Source organism: Cricetulus griseus, chromosome 6 (genome assembly GCF_003668045.3).
Source record: "Cricetulus griseus strain 17A/GY chromosome 6, alternate assembly CriGri-PICRH-1.0, whole genome shotgun sequence".
Lineage (NCBI taxonomy): Eukaryota > Metazoa > Chordata > Mammalia > Rodentia > Cricetidae > Cricetulus > Cricetulus griseus.
The window spans coordinates 59,069,059-59,088,542 of record NC_048599.1 but is presented as its reverse complement, the minus strand read 5'-3'; the positions used below and the strand labels follow the sequence as shown (position 1 = coordinate 59,088,542).

The window sequence follows — 19,484 nt, the reverse complement described above, 5'->3', positions numbered from 1 at the left end:
ATGATCTAGTCTCAGGTAACAAATAACACAGTAGTGTAATATACGTAATGGTATACTCTAAAAATTACAAGCCAGTTATTTACTTCTTTCTATGAGGGGAAGGGATCTGGCAATCAGGCTGTTAAGGCTCGTAAGCCATGAATAGGAGCTTTAAGAAGCACTTTCAGTAAAGAAGGATACAAACAAACTGTACTAGAGAGTTGGCAGAGGTATATGTGCTCAAAAGATCAGCTAGTTGAAAAACTGACAAATGTGTAACTGTTGGTACATCTTAAAAAGAAAAAAGAAAAAACAAAACAAAACAAGGTCAAGGGTAAATTTCTGTCATGTAATAAGACATATGTGAGCAACCACAGAGTAACCATATGAACAACATACATCACCACAGTCAGCCTTCCACGATATGGCAGGTTGGTGCACTTTTCTAACCAGCTATGCCAACAGTCCTCAGGTCCTCACGCCCTGTCCCACTTGGTAGTAAGCAAGGCAAGTTTGAATGTTATGGTTGATAATTAGCACTCCCATAGTATTTGATTTTCATTCTTCAAGGCACACAGCTTGGGGACACCAAGGTTATTAAAGAGAAAAAGTGGCCTAACGTAGGAGTGGAGACTGAGACATGGGATGGAAATCCAACTCTGGTACTCAGTTTCCTGAGACCTCTTCTCTTTATCACCCTGACCCTCATTCCTCCATGATCTCAAGAACCCAAACCTTCCTCACACTTGTGGGGATTTTGACACACAACAGCCACACTGAGTGCCATTTTTAGAGTCATGCCTTTTATAAAACATTTTCCACTTACGCATCTTTCAATCTAAATGCTACTACATGGAATAATGCTGAGACTCACAAGGAAAGCTCTTTTCTTTCCCCTCAGAGGCTTAAGTATTCTCACCAGGAGACTGGGAGTAAAAGGATGGAAAATTTTGCTAGAATATATTTTTTTTTGGGGGGGGGGCAGTCTGAGACAGAGTTTCTATGTGTAGCCTTGGCTGTCTTGGAACTAACTCTGTATATGAAGCTGGCCTCGAACTAGAGATCTACCTGTGTTTGCCCCCCAAGAACTGGGATTAAAAGTGTGCACCACCACCACCTGGCTTAGATAACTTTTTTAAATTATCAAGGTCATTGATATCCAAACAGCTCTTGAAGTTCAGAACACATAAACCTTACCTTTTCTAGTAATGAAACCACGTATTTTCCACATAAAACAATTGTTAGGGCTCCTCAAGCAAATCTGACTGGATTGCTTGGCCACGCCCACCCCACTTATTTTCACTGCTTTATCCCCAAACTGTCAGAAACGTACTTGACACATAATAAGCAATTCATTAATTTTCTATTGAATTAATGTGTAAAGAAATCGTCAAAAGAAATGGATAGGAAGAACAGAGAGGAAAAGTAAAATGCTCGATGGATGAAGTATTTATGAGAGCCCGGCATACTCATGCATCATGATCTCTCCAATCACTTACTGTATCTGCAGCTGTGAGATTGATACCCAGGCCTCCAGCTCGTGTGCTTAACAGAAACACAAAGATGTCATTCCTAAAGAAAAGGGGGAAGAACATGTTAGGAGGGAAAGGAATGATGTAATGTGGGAACAGAGAGGAATTTCTACAAACAGAATCTAGGGCGAGAAAGAGTGCCGGAGATACAGCACCTGACGACTGAGACACTGCTAAGGCGTTCTGTCTTCTTTAAAATTCAAATGTTGGAAGTCATCTTCCAATGTACACATAAGCTCTTGCTGCCACACAAATATCTGACTGATAACCAATAAATGTTCAAACATGAAGCTGATATAACAGAAAAATGTCACTGTAGAAACAGACCTCTGCACATATACTGGTTTGTCTTCTTTCCTGGGGATGCTTCTGGGCACCAAACCTAGGAACCTGTACATGCTCGGCAATCACTCTCCTGCTGAGCTACACTTTCAGTCCAATAGCTTTTTCCTCTTCTGAGATACTTTCTCGTATCCTTGGCTAGACTAGAACTTGCTATGCAGCAGAGAATGACCCTAGAGTCCTCTGGCTTTCATCATCCAAATGTTCAGATTACAAGGAAGCACCACTAAGTCTAGAATTTCCATTAGTATGTTTCCCCCGCTTGAGACAAGGTTTTAACTATTATTCATGGCTGGCCTGGAACTTGCTATGTAAACTAGGTGGCTTTGAATTCACAGTTTCCCCTGGCCTCTGCTTGAGTGCTGGAATTAAGGAAGGTATGTGTCACCATGCCCAGCCTGTTTTCTGGTTTGTTTCTGTTTATGTATTTGTATATATACATGTGCCTCCATTTGGAGGTCAGAGATCACACTGGGTGTCTTCTTTTTTTTCCTGTATTTTGTAAAACAGGCTTTCTCAGTGAACCTGAAGTTCATGGACTGGCTAGGCTAGCTGGCTAGCAAACAGCAGAGTTTCTTTCATACCAGCATCTGAACTCAGGTTCTCATGCTTGAGTAGAAAGCACTTTACCAACTGAACAATGTCCCAGCCTCCCAACAGCCCTATATTTTAATCTTTTGAGACAAGGTCTCTGTGTAGCCCTGGCTGTACTGGAACTATGTAGATCTGTTTGCCTCTGTCTCCTGAGTGCTGGGACAGACAGCCCTATTTAAAAGTAATTTATTATCATTAGAAGAGAGAGTGTGTGTGTATGACGTGTGCATGTGCCGAATGCATGTGTGTGTGGAGGTCAGAGGATGACTTTCAGAAATCAATTACCTCATTCCACCCTAGGTTCCAGGGAACAGAACAAACTCAGGTAGGCCTGCTTGGCAGGAACTACTTTACTACCAAACCATCTCATCAGCCCCCAATTTTAATTAGTCAAAGTATTCCTAGATCATGCAGAGGCAACAAATCAGAACAGAATTTTAATAGTTCTAAAGATTTTCTCTCTTCCTCTCTCTGGGTACATGTGTGTATGAGAGGGGGGGGGAGGGAGGGAGAGAGAGAGAGAGAGAGAGAGAGAGAGAGAGAGAGAGAGAGAGAGAGAGAGAGAGAGAATATGTATGCACACAAGGTCACGTGTCACGTGTGCCACACTGAATGACTGGATATGTGAAGGTCATAGGACTGGGATTCTGGCTGATGTCAGGCTTGGCAAACAAGGTTATCCGCTGGCTTTAAAGCACTCACTTTTAAGATGATATAACTTAGAAAAATAAGCACACATTGGGAATTCAGGCCCGGTCATGACTTCTGTGCACTAAGTTGACATAGGACTAACTCAGGGAAGACATTTAGGATGGATAAAGTTGTAGAAAAGGCCAACTCAATCCTCACATAGAAACAAGTAGATACAACCTTGATTCCTTTTACATTCTAAGTCCTTTTAAAGAAAGAATTACAAATCAGTAGACGCTAGTCACTTGTTAGGCAACAAATTATCTGCCAAATAAAAAAGGCCCAAGCCAGATCACAAGGACTTTTCATTGTAAGATTTATATAAACAAACAGGTGTTCAACTGCAGCCTAGTTCCTGTAGATATCCTATGCATAGCCCAAGATAACCTTTCATTTTCATGTTCTTGAATTAGGTTGTTTTCCAAAGCAATTCTAATAATCTATTAAAAAAGATTACTACTGAAAACTCAGGGTCTGCTAAATCAAGCTGTTAATTTCTCTGTATGCAGTGAGAACGACAACTGGAATTCAGTTCACATGGTTTTCTTCAAACTGCAACCTATACTCTCTCTCTTTTTTCAAGACAGGGTTTTTCTGTGTAGCTTTGGAGTCTGTCCTGGAACTTGCTCTGTATGTAGATCAGGCTGGTCTTGAACTCACATAGATTCTCCTGCCTCCAACACCTGGCAAGACTTTATTTTTTATTTTATGTATATGGGTGCTTTGTCTGTATATATGTGTCTGCAAACCAGAAGAGGGCATCTGATCCACGGAATAAAGTTATAAATGGTTGTGAGATGCCAAGTGAGTGCTGGGAAGAGGGGCGTTGCTCTTAACTGCTGAGGTTATTAAGAAGAAATATACTTGCTGGGCGGTAGTGGTGCATCTAGCACTCAGGAGGCAGAGGTAGGTGCCTGGAACTCATAGAGTTCCAGACCAGCCTGGTCTAGAAAGCTAGTTCTAGGACAGCCAGGGCTACATAAAGAAATCCTGTTTTAAAACAAAACAAACAAAAAACAAAAAAAACAAAAAAAAAAAAAAGAAAAGCAAAAGAACAAAGAATTACACTTCTAAGATATGTGATTCAGAGATGGAAGGAATATTAGAAGCTGGGGGTTCATTTACCTTATTTGATATAATAGGTTCTTACTCTGTAAGCCCAGGCTGGCCTTTGACTCAGAGTAATTCTATTGCCTCAGAGTACTGGGATTATAGGTGTGGTCACCACCAAGCTTTCTGTTTTCCTTTTTAATCTTTAAATTCATCCATTATACTATTTCAGAAGTTTATTAATTTATAACATCAATTTTATGATTAAAATACAAAGCAAAGCTGGGCATTGGTGGAACACACCTTTAATTCCACCACTCAGGAGAAAGAGGCAGGTGGATCTCTGTGAGTTCGAGGTCAGCCTGGTCTCCAGAGCGAGTGCCAGGATAGGCTCCAAAGCTACACAGAAAAACCAAAATAAATAAATAAATAAATAAATAAATAAATAAAAAGCAAACAACAAAAACTGCAGGGCATTTGCTATTTTACAAGTACATTTCCCCAGAGATACAGGCTAATGTATATGGAGACTTGGACACTCACAAGAGGTGTGATCCTAGGAAGAACAATAATAATAAGGCTTCAAATAAAAATTGACTAAGGATTTGTGGGCCAACTATTGTTTAAAGAATGCCCTATTATTTCACTTGAGCACTGAGACTGTTCTGGCTCCATAAAACTTCCTCTCCTGCTCTAATACCTGTGTGACATCCACCAAATGCCAAGGGCTTTCAGTGGGTAATTCCTGAAGAAGCCTAGCATATGAACACCAGGTGGACTTCAGGGAAAGTAACTATGTATGTGACAGAAAGGCAGAAGGCAGCTGGGAAGACGAAGAAAAGAAAGAGCAGCAGAAAGATCACATAATCTCAGTGATCTGGAGGGCTGAAGAAATCACACCCTGAAGTGGTAAACACTCATAAATAGGAAACACACACCCACACATATGGACTGCCTCTGCCCCTAGAACACCGGAACTATAAGTGATCACTACCAGTGCCAGGGTGAAAAATGCTTCTTTCAAATATCAATTTTGTAGTGAAAAGACAGCTTCTGGTCAAACAATATTTAGTATAGCCAAAATCTTCTTACAATCAACGTGATTAAATCATGGGAAATAAAGATTAGACAAATCTTGAGTTGTAATTATCAAAGGGTTTAGTTTCCATTCTGGACTATATTGTCAGATTATCATAAATAATATATCTACAACTTCTGAGAAGTTCTGTTTTACTTAATATACTTAGGTTTTTAAGAGTTCTGATTAGACAAGACAAACTCCCAGAAGGCAACGTAGTCTGACTGCCCCCTAGGGGCTCGAGTCATGCTCAAGGCTTGCTGAACAGCAAGCTCCTTAGGGGGTGAGTAGGGAGTCTATGAAACCCCACATTGCACAGGCACACCTTGGCCTCAATCTCTCCCTTTTAAAACATCCCACTAGGTCTCCTTTGCACCAAAAGCCCAAGCAGTGCTAGGCATGAATGGATGGGAGCGAAACTTCTTGAATGACTGAAAAGGCAGCAGACTGTAAGAAGATACTGCAGCATCACAATGCTCTCATTCTGAAGAAAACAAACAACAAAACCCATGCTACAGTCATTTCCCCCATGTTTTCCAAAGGGTTACCCTAACTGGTCAGATATTGGGGTACAGGGAGAGGAGGGGGACTCCATCTGGTAAGGCCAAGGGGTAGGAGAAAAGGAGGCAAAGGTTAAGTGGGGATCTATTTGGTAAAGGTCATAGGGTAGGAGGAAGGGAGGCAAAAGCCAGCTCATCACAGAGCAAAGACCTTGTGAATGGCTCCTAGGATCACATACTGGTCACATGTTCTGAACGCTGCCAGGACATCCTGGCCAAACAGTCTTTAGTCTCAGCCAGACTTTTTCCTGGAAGGATCCCTCATAAATAAGTCTTGTATGAAGGGAATGTAAATGGCTTTTTATAGGAGTTCTTGTTTACTCTGGCTGACCTTTGAGCCACAGGGCTTTTGAGTTGAAACTGCAATTTTTTCTTTTGATGTTTTTTCACTAATTATAATGAAAATATTTGGCAAAGCATGCCTTTTGTTTTGAAAAACACCTGTCTTTTTCTCTATTTTAAGATGCTACTCACACTTACAAGGTGAAAACATCTTCTGTGGGAAATGTGATAGTGCAGTATGTGTATTCCTACTGCCTTTAGAGGCCAGAAGAGAGCACTAGGTCTCCTGGAACTGGAGTTAAAGATAGTGGTGAGCCACCACATGAGTGCTGGAAACCACACCTGGATCCTCTGCAAGAATACCAAGTGCTCTTAATAGGCTGAGCCTTCTCCAGCCCCTGCAGGAAAGTTTTTGAAACGCCTGGTGCTACTGGGCCTACTCAGTGAACTCTTCTTACTAAGTCAGTTAGGAGATTAGCCAAGTATGATCCTTCATGCCTATAATTTCAGCACTCAGGAGGCTGAGGATTACTTTGAGTTCTGGGCTAGCCTGAGCTGCATATCAAGACCCTCCCCCCTAAAAAAAAACCCCCAAGAACAACAACAAACAAAACAAAAAAAACTCAACACTGAAAGAAATGGCTGGAGAGATAGTTCAATGTGTAAGCAGCTGCTGAGTTAGCATGAGGACAAGGACCTGAGTTTGAATTCCCTACAGTCCACACAAAGAGCAAGGGGCAGTGATGCCTTTGTACTCCCAGAACCAGTACTGGTAGACAGAAACAGATAGATCCCAGGGCTTTCTGGCCAGCTAGGAAGCACCAAGAGTGAGCTCCTGGCTCAATGAGAAATCCTATCTCTCTCTCTCTCTCTCTCTCTCTCTCTCTCTCTCTCTCCTCTCTCTCTCTCTCTCTCTCTCTCTCTCACACACACACACACACACACACACACACCACACACACACACACACACACACACACACACGAAGAGTGACAGAGGAAGACGCTTGGTGTTGACCTATGGCCTCCAAGTACATGTTCTCTTCTTCTCTCTCTCTCTCTCTCTCTCTCTCTCTCTCTCTCTCTCTCTCTCTCTCTCTCTCTCTCTCTCTCTGCCCCTCTCCTTCCCACCCTGGAATTGGATCAGCTAAATTAGTTGACAGCACCAGATGTCAACATGTTACAAATTTCAGGCCAATTTAGGCTACAGTGGGAGACCCTGCCTCAAATGAAACAAGACAATCAGCTAAAGACATGGGCTCTATGAGATCTGTCTCAAGAAAGCAAACAAACAAGTAGAACAATAAATAAATAAAACTGAAATTAATAAACATAAATAGCTAGTTGCTTAAATTTCTTCTCAAGAACTAAAAAGATAACTACTAACTGGACATGTAACTAAAGTCCAGAAACTCAGAACCATTCTTATTCACACTGTAAGGTCTAAATTATTTCTCTTATTTTTTTTTCTTAATTTTTAAGCCTTAAGCTGGATGCGGTGCTGCACACCTTTAATCTCGTACTCAGGAGGCAAAAGCAGGTAGACCTCTATGAGTCTGAGCCCAGCCTGGTTTACAGAGTGAGCTCTAGGACATTAGAGCTGTTACACATAGAAACAAACAAACAAACAAAAATGTGGTTAGACTTCATGTAAGTCTGTAGCAAGTATATGCAGTACCCCAGGAGGCCAGAAGAGGGTGTCAGATTCTTTGGGACTGGAGTTATAGGCTGTAGTGAGCCACTATTTGGGGGATGGGAATCAAACTCAGGTCCTCTGGAAGAGCAGTCAATGCTTTTAATCACTGTGCCATCTTCCAGCCCGTCTACCATAATTCTCAATTCTCTGAATATAAGAAAAGGGTTTAACAGATCTATCTGCAGAAGAATGGGGCTTTCTCTTTGAGGAGACCAGTGAGAAAAAAAAAATGGCTGTGTGGTAACTCATGTCTGTAATCCTAGCATTCAGGAAGAGGCAAAGGGTCAGTGTAAACTCAAGGCCAGCCTGGTCTACAGAGCCAGTTCTAGGACAGTCAAGGCTACACAGCCATATCATGTTTGATACTAATACTCATATTCCTTCTTTGATCTGAATCACTCTAAGCAGACTTGGCAAACTCTAAGAATAGTAGGTATTAGCTGCTGTGGTGGTGCATACCTGCCACCCTGGAGCCAGGGAGGTGGAGATCGGAGGATACCTAGATCTCACTATCTAGCTATTCGTGTCCAGTCAGTAATCTCCAGGTTTAGTGGGTCAGTGGAGAGCAAACTGGTAAGGAAGACATGTAATGTCGATCTCTCTGACCTCCACAAACACATAGGAACACATATATCAACACACACACCACACGATAGGTATGCTATCATGATTGCTTAATAATCTAAGATGCACTGGCTTAAAACAAACTAACTCATCACTTAAAGCACTGAGGAAAATCAAAAGAATTTTGGTAATTCTCATTAATGTTACCTGGTCTGAAAATCAGCAACCATGTCCCGTCTCTCTGAGATCTTGGATGAACCATCCAGCCTCATGTAGGTATGCTTCCTGTAAACCATATATTCCTGCCAACCAGAATAAAAGAACACAGTAAGTCTGATGCCAATCACTGCATTCTAATTCTCAGGCTTTTGCCCACCTTACCCACACCAGGTTCAAGTCATTATATACAGAATGGGGAGGAAATGATTGTAAAAGGCCATCAAGTGTGTTTATTGCTCCTGTATGAAATCCAAAATCAACCTGTAATCTCAACCTCAACTTGGAAACTTAGCTACTATAGATTTATGTAGGCTTGATAAAAACTTCCCCCCTTGAGCTGGAGAGATGGCTCAGAGGTTAAGGGTTAAGGTTAAGGCTGTTCTTCCAGAAGTCCTGAGGTCAATTCTCAACCACAAGGTGACTCACAACCATCTATAATGAGATCTGGTGCCCTCTTCTGGTGTGTAGGCAGAGCACTATCTATAATAAATAAATAAATCTTTAACAAAACAAACCCCACAACTTCCCCCAAATAAAAACTAAATCCCCAAACTAAAATGGCTTTTCAGTCACTAAGCATACATTTTTCATAGCTATGACCACAGCCAGTTTCCTTTCAGTCATTAACATTTATACCAATGTCCCTAGGCCCCACCCTTGGCAAATCCCTTTGGATTAAAGTTCTTGAATTTACAGTCTTGAGTATCAAAGTGAAACACAGGACAAAGTAATTTTCCTAAGCTGAGTATGTTCTTCACATCATCTTTAAGAGGAATCACAATTTTAAAAATAGAGAAAAGATTTTAAGAGATCCAAATGGAAGAATGTTTCTCTTGTCACCAAAGTTGTGGTACCTCAGAGATCAAATTCATGCTTATTTTCCCTTTTGTTAACCAAGATCATAGAACACAAAGTTCACTGCAGAAAAGCTCACATCCAAACCTCAACATGGCAGCCTATTTATAAACAGACATGCGGTCAGGTGAGGTGGTGCAAAAGCATCAGTAGTTTTAAGAACCACCTCAGCTACATAGCAAATCCAAGGCCAGCCTGGGCAATATGAGACCTGAAGCAGGCAGGCAGGGAGACACAGACACCACAGACACAGACAAACACACACTCAGCAAACAGTAACAGTAGCCCTTCAATCTGTGGCTTTACTTTTGTTGCTTCAGTCTACTTACAGTAAAGCTGCGGTTTGAAAATATGAATCAGAAACAAGAAATAAGTAATTAATAAGGTAGGGTTTCTCTGTGTAACTTGCTGTCCTGGAACTCACTCTGTCGACCAGGCTGGCCTCAAACTCACAGAAATCCACCTGCCTCTGCCACCCCAGTGTTGGGATTTAAGGTGTGCACCTCTTGGGTTTCATTTTTGAGATCAGGTTTTACTCTGTAGCCCCACAACCCTCTGTAGACCAGACTGCCCCTTAACTTCCCTACAAACAGGGCATGCACATGATGCATATATATACATGCAGACAGAACATTTTGGGTTTGTTTTGTTTTGTTTATTTTTTTGAGTCAGGGTTTCTCTGTAGCTTTGCAGACCAGGCTGGCCTCAAACTCATGGATTCTGCCTGCCTCTGCCTCCCAAGTGCTGGGATAAAGGCACGTGGCACCCCAACCCCTCCCAAAACATTCTTTTTTTTTTTTTTTTAAAGATTTTATTTATTTATTATGTATACAACATTCTGCTTCCATGTATATCTGCACACCAGAAGAGGGCACCAGCTCTCATAACGGATGGTTGTGAGCCACCAAGTGGTTGCTGGGAATTGAACTCAGGACCTCTGGAAGAGCAGTCAGTGCTCTTAACCTCTGAGCCATCTCTCCAGCCCCCCCCCAACATTCTTATACATAAAATAAACTGTAAATACATGGCCAGGCTGTGGTAGTGCACCCCTTTAATCCCAGCACTCGGGAGGCAGAGGCAGGTGGATCTTTGTGAGTTTGAGGTCAGCCTGATCTACAAGAGCTAGTTCCAGGAAAGCTAGGGCTACACAGAGAAAAATAAATAAATAAATAAATAAATAAATAAATAAATAAATAAATAAAGTAAAATTAAATGTAAATACATGCAAAAGGCTTTTGACAAAATCCAACATCACACAATAAATGCTATAACCTTAAATGGGGGGAAAATTCAAAGAATTCTATTAAAATCAGGAACAAGGTAAGAGGGCCCACTTTCTCCACATGTATTTAATATAGTGTTGGAATTGTTAGTTTGATCAGCAAGACAAGAAAAACAAATAAAAAGCACACAAATAGAAAAGGAAGGCAAAGTACCCGTTTGCAGATGACAAGACTCTAATCTATAAGATCCTAAAGAATGCATCAGAAAACTTTTAGAACAGGTTAAGTATTTTCAGCACAAAGTGGCAGGATACCATGCTAGCAAGATGGCGCAGCAGTTAAAAGCACTTAACAGCTCTTCCAAAGGACCTACATTTGATTCCCAGCACCCACAAGGCAGCTCACAACCACTTGTTGTAATACCATTTCAGGGAGACCTGATGCCCTCTTCTGGCCTCCTCAGGCAATACACCCACATTTTGCACACACATAAATGCAGGCAACGCACCCCATACAAATAAAAAAGGGAGAAAAATTGAGAAACAATCCTATTTACAGTAACCTAAAACATACAAAAAACAACAGCTCCAAAACAAAAATAATCAACATGGAACAGTTCTGCAATGAAAAAACATTAACTTATTGTGTGTGTGTTGGAGGTCCTGTTCCTAATATGGGTGCTGTGAACTGAACTTGGGTTCTCCATAACAGCAATGTGTGTTCTTGACCATCTTTCAAACCGGTTCAATGAAAAATTTAAAACACAGAGGAAAAAATTAGGAATACACCAGAAGATGGAAAGACACCCCCATGATCATGAACAGGAAGAATCAATACTGTGAAAAATGCTGCCTTACAAAAACAATCTGCAGATTTAATGCAACTGCCATATGGAAGCCCAAGAGATCCTAGACAGCCAAAGCATCACGAACAAAATGAATACTGCAGGAGCTGCCATCACACCCAATGTGATGTCAGAATGTAGAGTCACAGAACTGCAAGCAGCCTAGTATCCACATACAAACTGACTCACAGATCAAGGAAATACAAGAGGAAATACAAGAGAAGATCCAGTTACGCAGCTGTGTAACTACAGATGCCTGATTTTTGACAAAAACGCAAAAAATACACATTGGAGAAAATACAACATCTTCAACATATAGTGTTGAGAAAACTGGCGATCTACATGTAGAAGAACGAAATTAAATTCTTATCTTTTCATTCCGCACAAAACTCAACTCCTAATAGATCAAGGGCCTTAATATTATACTTGAAATTCTGAAACTGCTAGAAGAAAACACAGGGGACACACTTTGAGATAAAGGCACGGGCAAGGACATTTCTAAATAGGACTCTAAGCAAGCAGACTATAAATAAAGCTGATAATCAACAAACAGAATCACATGAAATTAAAAAAACTGCTGTACAGCAAAAGTAACTGTTACTTGAGTTAAAAGACAGCTTACGGAATAGTAATAAAATCTCTGCCAGTATGTACCTGACAGAGGACTAGTATGTAGAATATAGAAAGAACCCAAAACCCTCAACACTAATAATTTTATTAAAAAATGGGGGAGGGGGACAGAACTAGAATTCTCAAAATAAGAACTATAGCCAGTGGTGGCACATGCCTTTAAAACCAGCACTTGGGAGTCCCAGGCAGGGGGATCTCTGTGAGTTAGAGCACAGCCAGGGCTACCCAGAACTGTCTTGAAAAAAAAAAATAAAAAAAAAAGAACTATAAATGGCCAGTAAACAATTTAAAAATTGTTCGACATCATTAGCCACTGAGGAAACGTAAATTTAAATTACTTTGACACTCCATCTCACCCCAGTAAGAATGGCTATTAACAAGAATACAAATAACACATGCTTGGTGGCATACATCTTTAATCCCAGCACTCAGGAAGCAGAGGCAAGTAGATTTCTGTGAGGCCAGTCAGAACTACATAGAGTTCCATGATAGCCAAGGATACATGGAAAGACCCTAGCTCAAAAAAACAAAACAAACAAGAACACAAATGCCAGCATGTATCGAGAGAAAGGGGAACACTTATCCAATGTTTGTACTAGTGTAAACTGGTACATCAATTATGGATATTACTTGCATATCCATGTTCAATGCCACTTTATTCACAATAGCTAGTAAATGGAATTAGGTGAGATGTACACCAACTGATAAACAGATAAATGAAAATGTGGCAAACAAACACAATAGAATTTTACTCTGTGCTAAAAAAAAAAAAAAAAAAAAAGAGTATTTTTGGTTTTTGTTTTTCGGGGAGACCAGATTTTCTATGTACAGCTCTGGCTGCCTTGGAACTTGCTTTGTAGATCAGGCCGGTCTCAAGCTCACAGAGATCTGCCTGCCTCTAACTCCAGAGTGCTGGGATTAAGGCGTGTGCCACCACTGTCCAGCTAGAAAAATGATTTTTCCCCCCCCAAGACAGGGTTTCTGTGTGTAACCCTAGACTGTCCTGGAACTCAGTCTATAGACCAGACTTCATGTTCTCACTCACATGTCCATCTTCCCACTTGTAGATGTGTATGCAATTTCGAATGCTTGTAAAGGTCAGTAAGCTAGAAAAGCCCACGAGAGGGGTGGTGGGGTAGTAGAAACATATGCTATAAAAGTACAAGGAGAGGGTTAAATATTTAAGTGGGAAAAGAATAGGGAAGGGTAAATGAGAGGGGAGGAAGAAGGAAGTAGGTTAATCCAAAGATGAAAAACCCTTATGGAAACATATTATTTTGTAAGCTAATTATTAAAATCTCAGTACCATGTGTGGGTTACCTCCCTATGGAGTTAGTGGTCAGGGAAGTTCCAGAAGTCACCCAAACAAGGCAGACTATTTGCCATTGCGCACCATAACTATACAGTAAGACTCTGCAGCTGAAGACAGCACACTTTGGATGCAGGACATAGAGAAATTAAGTTGGGGCTGATATGAAAACCTTTTCCTTGTTGGCTAGCTTTTCATAGTGCCAGAAAGTGCTACAGAAACTGGGGAAGAAAAGTCATCAATTGTACTACCCTGCCTCATATGAACTCTGAATGTTATAATATTGGCCTGCTAGACAAGAGGCTCACTGGTACAAAAACAGTATGAAGATAACCAAGGTTCTGACTGGATATGAAGACTGATCCACAGAAGGGAATCCATGCCTGCATTACTCTGGAGGTCATTTGCCCTAGTGAGGAACCTACTACTTTTGTGTTGCTAAAGCACATGTCAAACTGTCTTCTAAATACCATAGATTAATACCACTCTCAACCTTGGCCAGAGAAGCTTCTTTTTGTAATGCTCAACAGTTAATGCAGCAATTAACAACTGATAAGGGGATGAGAGTGACTACAGTATGCTTGATCCTAAATGGGACATCTCTGTCAACTCACCTCCACCCTGCCAAGGTTCAGAGAACATCATAGAAGAGGAGGCAGAAAGAAGGTGAGGGCTGGAGGATGCAATGCTGCCTTCTGGACACGACATGGCATGGCCCGTCTACTCATTGCTCACTGCAGCTGTGGCTACCTGCACACTCCAGTAGGCAGCACTAACTAGACTCCATGGGCTATCATAAAAAGAGGGGTGTATGCACGTACAGGGCATGCTGGGGAGGAGAAGAGGGAGTTGAGGTTGTATAGGATCAAGATCCACTATATACATGTGCAGGATTGTCAAATACATTACACATTAAAGAAATTTGATTGCTCCATAACAAATATGATATATATATATGTATATATATATATGAGTATATACTGAGAATACATAATTACGTATATATGTTATAGATATTTATAAACATGTATACACACATATATGCACACACACAAAAGTAGAAAAATAATAGAAACATACTACCTTAAATATAATTTGTTTTGTTTTTTTTCCAGACAGGGGTTTCTGTGTAACAGTTCTGGCTGTCCTGGAACTAGCTTTCTAAACAAGACTGGCTTCAAATTCACTGAGATCCACCTGCCTCCCAAGTGCTGGGATTAAAGGCATGCACCACCACAGTCCAACCTATGATTTTTACTTGTTAACGATACCTTAAGTAAAGTTTCAAAACTGAAACTAATATATACCCCAAATCCACAGGTGAGAATATAACCAAAGCATATAAAGCCTTTGAGCCCTGGTATCGGACATGATCCTAAAATGACATTCATCACTAGAGACACCTGGAGTTTGTCAGAAATGCAGGATTGACAGTAGAGCCATTTTGATAATGTATGGCTTGTAAGCATCAAGTTTAATGCTGCTGCAGAGAGTGAAAAACTCTGGAGCACTCAGTACTAAATGGGATGTCTTCATCAACCAACCCCCAACCCCCACAAGATTCTGTATAGTCAGTGTTTTCTATATATTTACTTGGTTCAGCTCATGTAATCCTCAGGATGGCTTTAAGACAGGTGATATTACAGTCACTCCCACTTCACAGTGGATGTTAAATAAAGTCTACAAAGAGACCTAGGGCTAGAATTGGGACTCACAAAGATTGCTTCATTCTTCTATTTCCCAGGTAAAAGGATGCTCACTGCTAGGTGGGGAAGGGAAATGGGACATGGCCCATCCATCCTAAGGTTTATTTCAAAATTGCCTTTGATGTTTGTTTTTAACCCAATTCCACTTTGATAAAGCAAAATGAGAGAAAGACCAAGTGTCAAAGTACAAACCTCCAGACATGGCGTACACACACACACACACACACGCACACACACACACACACACACACACACACACACACACACACACACACACACACACACAGAGCTCCTCTCTACATCTGTTACATTTTCTCTGCAGCCTACCTAAGCATACTGATGTATTTCTCTTACAAAATACAGGTCTTTCCTAAGATTCTCATGAGTTCAACATACTTCTTGTCTTTCTTGTCTCCCACACCATAGTTTCCAGGCACAGTGGACTACCTCCCCAAGTCTATACTTTCTCATCATTGCCTTTAAAAAAAACAAAAAAACTTTTATTTTTAAAAGATTTAATTATTTATTATGCATACAGTGTTCTGTCTGCATGTACCCCTGCATGACAGAAGAGGGCACCAGATCTCAATACAAATGGTTGTTAGTCACCATGTGGTTGCTGAGAATTGAATTCAGCACCACTGGAAAAACAGTCAGTGCTCTTAACCTCTGAGCCATCTCTCTAGCCCCTCATCATTGCCTTTTAAAATCAGGTTTCTTTAGTTTTAAATTTCCTTTCTTCCTGATGGTTAAAGTCTGATTTAAATTCAGTTCAGATATTACTCTCTATGTAGCTTTCTGCAAAAGTGACTGAGTTACAAATAATCACATTCCCTCTATCTATCCTTAGTTTTGCTAGTGCTTTATTTTGGCACTAGTATCAAGGTTTATTTGGCAGGTATTTGTATATGTAAAGTCTATTCCACTAGGCACACTGCTGATTAGCATAATGCCTTGCTCATAAGTACCATGAAAATAAATATATTTATTTATAGATTTTAGTTTTATTTTTTTTAATGTATGTTTCCTGTGTGTGTGTGTGTATATACACACTCATCTGTATAATAGAGTATGTCAGGTGTCCTGCCCTATTACTACCCACTTTATTCCTTTCACAGGGTTTCTTACTGAACCTGGTGTTAGGCTGGCAGCTAGCAAGCCCCAGAGATCCTCCTGTCTCTGCCAGCTGCCTCTCTCCCAACGCAGAACAGGTGGTAGTGATGGGGGCAGGTACACACACAAGAGAGTGCCCATGCCTATGTGTCCACAACTCGCTTTTTATATGAGTGCTAGGGATAAACTCAGGTCCTCACACTTGCATAGCACACCCTTTTTACCCACAGGGCCACAGCCATGGTCCCCAGGCCCTACACAGATTTTAAATAGTATGGCTGTAAGCTAAAGCATTTCCTATCATTCTTAAGGCCTTATGAAAATTCAGTTGATGGTGACACAAATTTGCTTTTAATTCTTTGGGGACAGTTAAGAATATGCTAGCTTCCCAGAATATTCAAAACCATAGTTCCTAAAGATAATCTGGAGTTCTAGAGAAGCCAGTGCTCAGATGACAGAGTGTCTGTTTAGGATGAATCCTTCTCTAGTACTTGGATGGCTTGCTCAGGCAAGACACACAAACCAGTGGTCTCAGCTCAGTTGTTACAATTAGCTATGGATTATCTGGATTTAATTCTATAGTCTACTTTTGTGTTGAGACAGGGTTTCTCTGTGTAAAGGTCCTGGTTGTCCTGGAACTTGCTCTGTAGATCAGGCTGGGCCTCAGACTTACAAAGATCACTTGCCTCTGTCTCCTAAGGGGTGGGATATATTCTACTCTTTAAAAACATTAGTTCAGGTGAAGATGTGTCTGGATTTAAGTATTTATTGGATCATATCATATAAGCATGAGCTGACTAACTTGTTACAAGGACTTTTATACTGCACAGAAAATCCAGTGGTATATTTCTTTTAAATTCAGACTCAGTTGCTTATGCAACAGGAACGAATCTCCAAAGAGGAAACCCAGACATAATGTAGGTTGACTGTAATGAATGAAAAGCTCTCTCTAACTATGAAAATATCAAAGAGGGCATCCTTCCCCCAACAAAAAAGGTGGTTGTAGAAGGGTTCTGTCTGACATATAGCTGTACAACATCATCCTAACTGCTCAGGGCTATGTCTTATTTCTATAGTACCCTCGACAGGTAAGACAGGATAGGTGACTCCAGGAATATTAAATAAACCAGAATGCACTTACTCATGTACCATATCCTCTACTTTTGTCTGTGGAAACTATAAAATTCCTGGTTCTATAAAGAAAAATTTTTTTCTGTTCTTTAATCCCCTTACTCGGAAATATGTATTTGGATACTATGTAATAAGCTAAAACATTTCTGAGTACAGAGTTATATTTCGAGGATCAGACATTTACATATTTAAGTGAGATTTTTATCAAAAGAAAAAAGAAAGCTATCAATCACTATTCATGTATTTATTTGAGATGGGATCCCACTGTATCGTCCTGGCTGACCTGGAACTCTATGTAGATCAGGTTATTCTTAAACTCACAGAGATCCCCCTGCCTCTGCCTCCTGAGTGCTGCAATTGAAGGTGTGCATCAGCATGCCAGGCTGTCAATCGCTTTTGAAAACAAAGGCCAGGTGCCCAGAACTAGTTGCTCACAGATTGGAGACTTGTCTCACTAAAGGCCCTTTATCAAATTTTGCTGAACCCAGAACAGCAGAGCCAAGGCAGAAGACAACAATAACAGGGAGGATAAAAAGCTACTGAATGAACAAGAAATGTTATGCTCCCCAGCTTTGCACTGGAATCCGGGTGGTCATGAGTGTCCTACTCTATTGGGAAATTTTCTTTCCCTCTTTGTACAACTATAATATAACAGTGGGGATGGGACAGGGGGTGGGGAGAAACTTGAAAATAAAACTCGACTTTCTGAGCCTGAAGAAACACAAGAAATCTTGTGTCAAAGAAGTCTTTCTATAAATGCCCATCTTTAGTCACAAGGACTCGGATTTAACAAATACGTACTTTAAGAGTCCATTATGAAAGTGACTGGAAATATTCTGACAGATAGAGGAATACACACCTGATGCTGCATTATTCTGAGATCCACGAGACATTTACAGTAAATCATTAGCCAGACAGTATTACGGCGGGCACTGTCACTTGCTGCTCAGAAGCTCTGTAAGAACCAACTACTTGGAATGCAGAAAATGGCTCAGCTGTGTAACTCAGCTTGTGAATCGTCTCTTTCTTAATTTATAATTCTCCATAGAGAGGCATCTGCATTTTAAAGTTCTCAGCCGTCTTGTTCATAAATACAACCCACTCAGTCCACTCCAAAACCCAGGGCCGTTTCAGACTTAAAACAACCACACTCGTCTTCACCTGTCACAGCTAGTTTACAGCTTACTTTGAGGTCACTCACTTATGATCTCTCAAACTTCTATTAATATGAATCAACTCTATATAATTCTGGTATAGCCCTAGAAAAAGAAAGGTTTTTGCCATCTTTACTATAAGCCCATTGTGTTTTGTTCTTTCTGTAATTAAAAAAAATTATGTGTATGACTGTTTTGTCTGCATATATAAACATCTGTGTGAACCAACATTTGCAGGTTGCTGGTGTAGGGCAAAGAAGATCCTCTGACACTTCTCTTTCTAATTCTTTTTTTTTTGGGGGGGTGGAGGGGGTTCAAGACAGGGTTTCTCTGTGGCTTTGGAGGCTGCCCTGGAACTCACTCTGTAGACCAGGCTGGTCTCAAACTCACAGAGATCGGCCTGCCTCTGTTTCCTGAGTGCTGGATTAAAGGCGTTGGCCCAGTTAATTCTATTTTTTTTAATAAAGATTTAATTTTATTCATTATGTATAGTGTTATGTCTGCAGGACAGAAGAGGACACCAGATGTCTTATGGAAGATTGTGAGCCACCATGTCGGTGCTGGGAATTGAACTCAGGACCTCTGCAAGGAGTTCTGCAAGAATAGCCAATGCTTCTAACCCCTGAGCCATCTCTCCAGCCCCTCTTTGCAATTCTTAATTCACAATCACAACCTTCACTTGTACTTCCCCAACTCTTCAGGATGAGGCAAGCAGACAAGAAAGAACTAAGAAGAGCCTCACCATAGGACTGGTACTTACATTGTTCTGACTATTGGCATCATTTGGTCTGAGCAGAGTATGAGAGATATACAGTTCTTTTAGTTGAACTGCAATTAGAGCCTTACTGTATTTAAGATTCACACCACCAAACATGGCTGAGGATATCACTTATCTAGCATACATGAAGCCCTAGGTCCTACTTGCTAAGCTGTA

The 19,484-nt window shown here is 40.7% G+C and overlaps 1 protein-coding gene across 3 annotated transcripts in view; it reads right to left on the bottom strand.

Moving 5' to 3' along the window:
• Positions 1–19,484, bottom strand: part of Ino80 (INO80 complex ATPase subunit) — a 106,180-nt gene that overhangs the window by 18,656 nt on the left and 68,040 nt on the right. For all 3 annotated transcript variants that reach the window (XM_027422166.2, XM_027422165.2, XM_035446079.1), the window contains 2 exons: positions 8,574–8,668; positions 1,479–1,551 (listed from right to left, as the gene is read on the bottom strand). In XM_027422166.2, the coding sequence (XP_027277967.1) occupies positions 1,479–1,551; positions 8,574–8,668 (168 nt within the window). The remainder of the gene's footprint in view (positions 1–1,478; positions 1,552–8,573; positions 8,669–19,484) is intronic.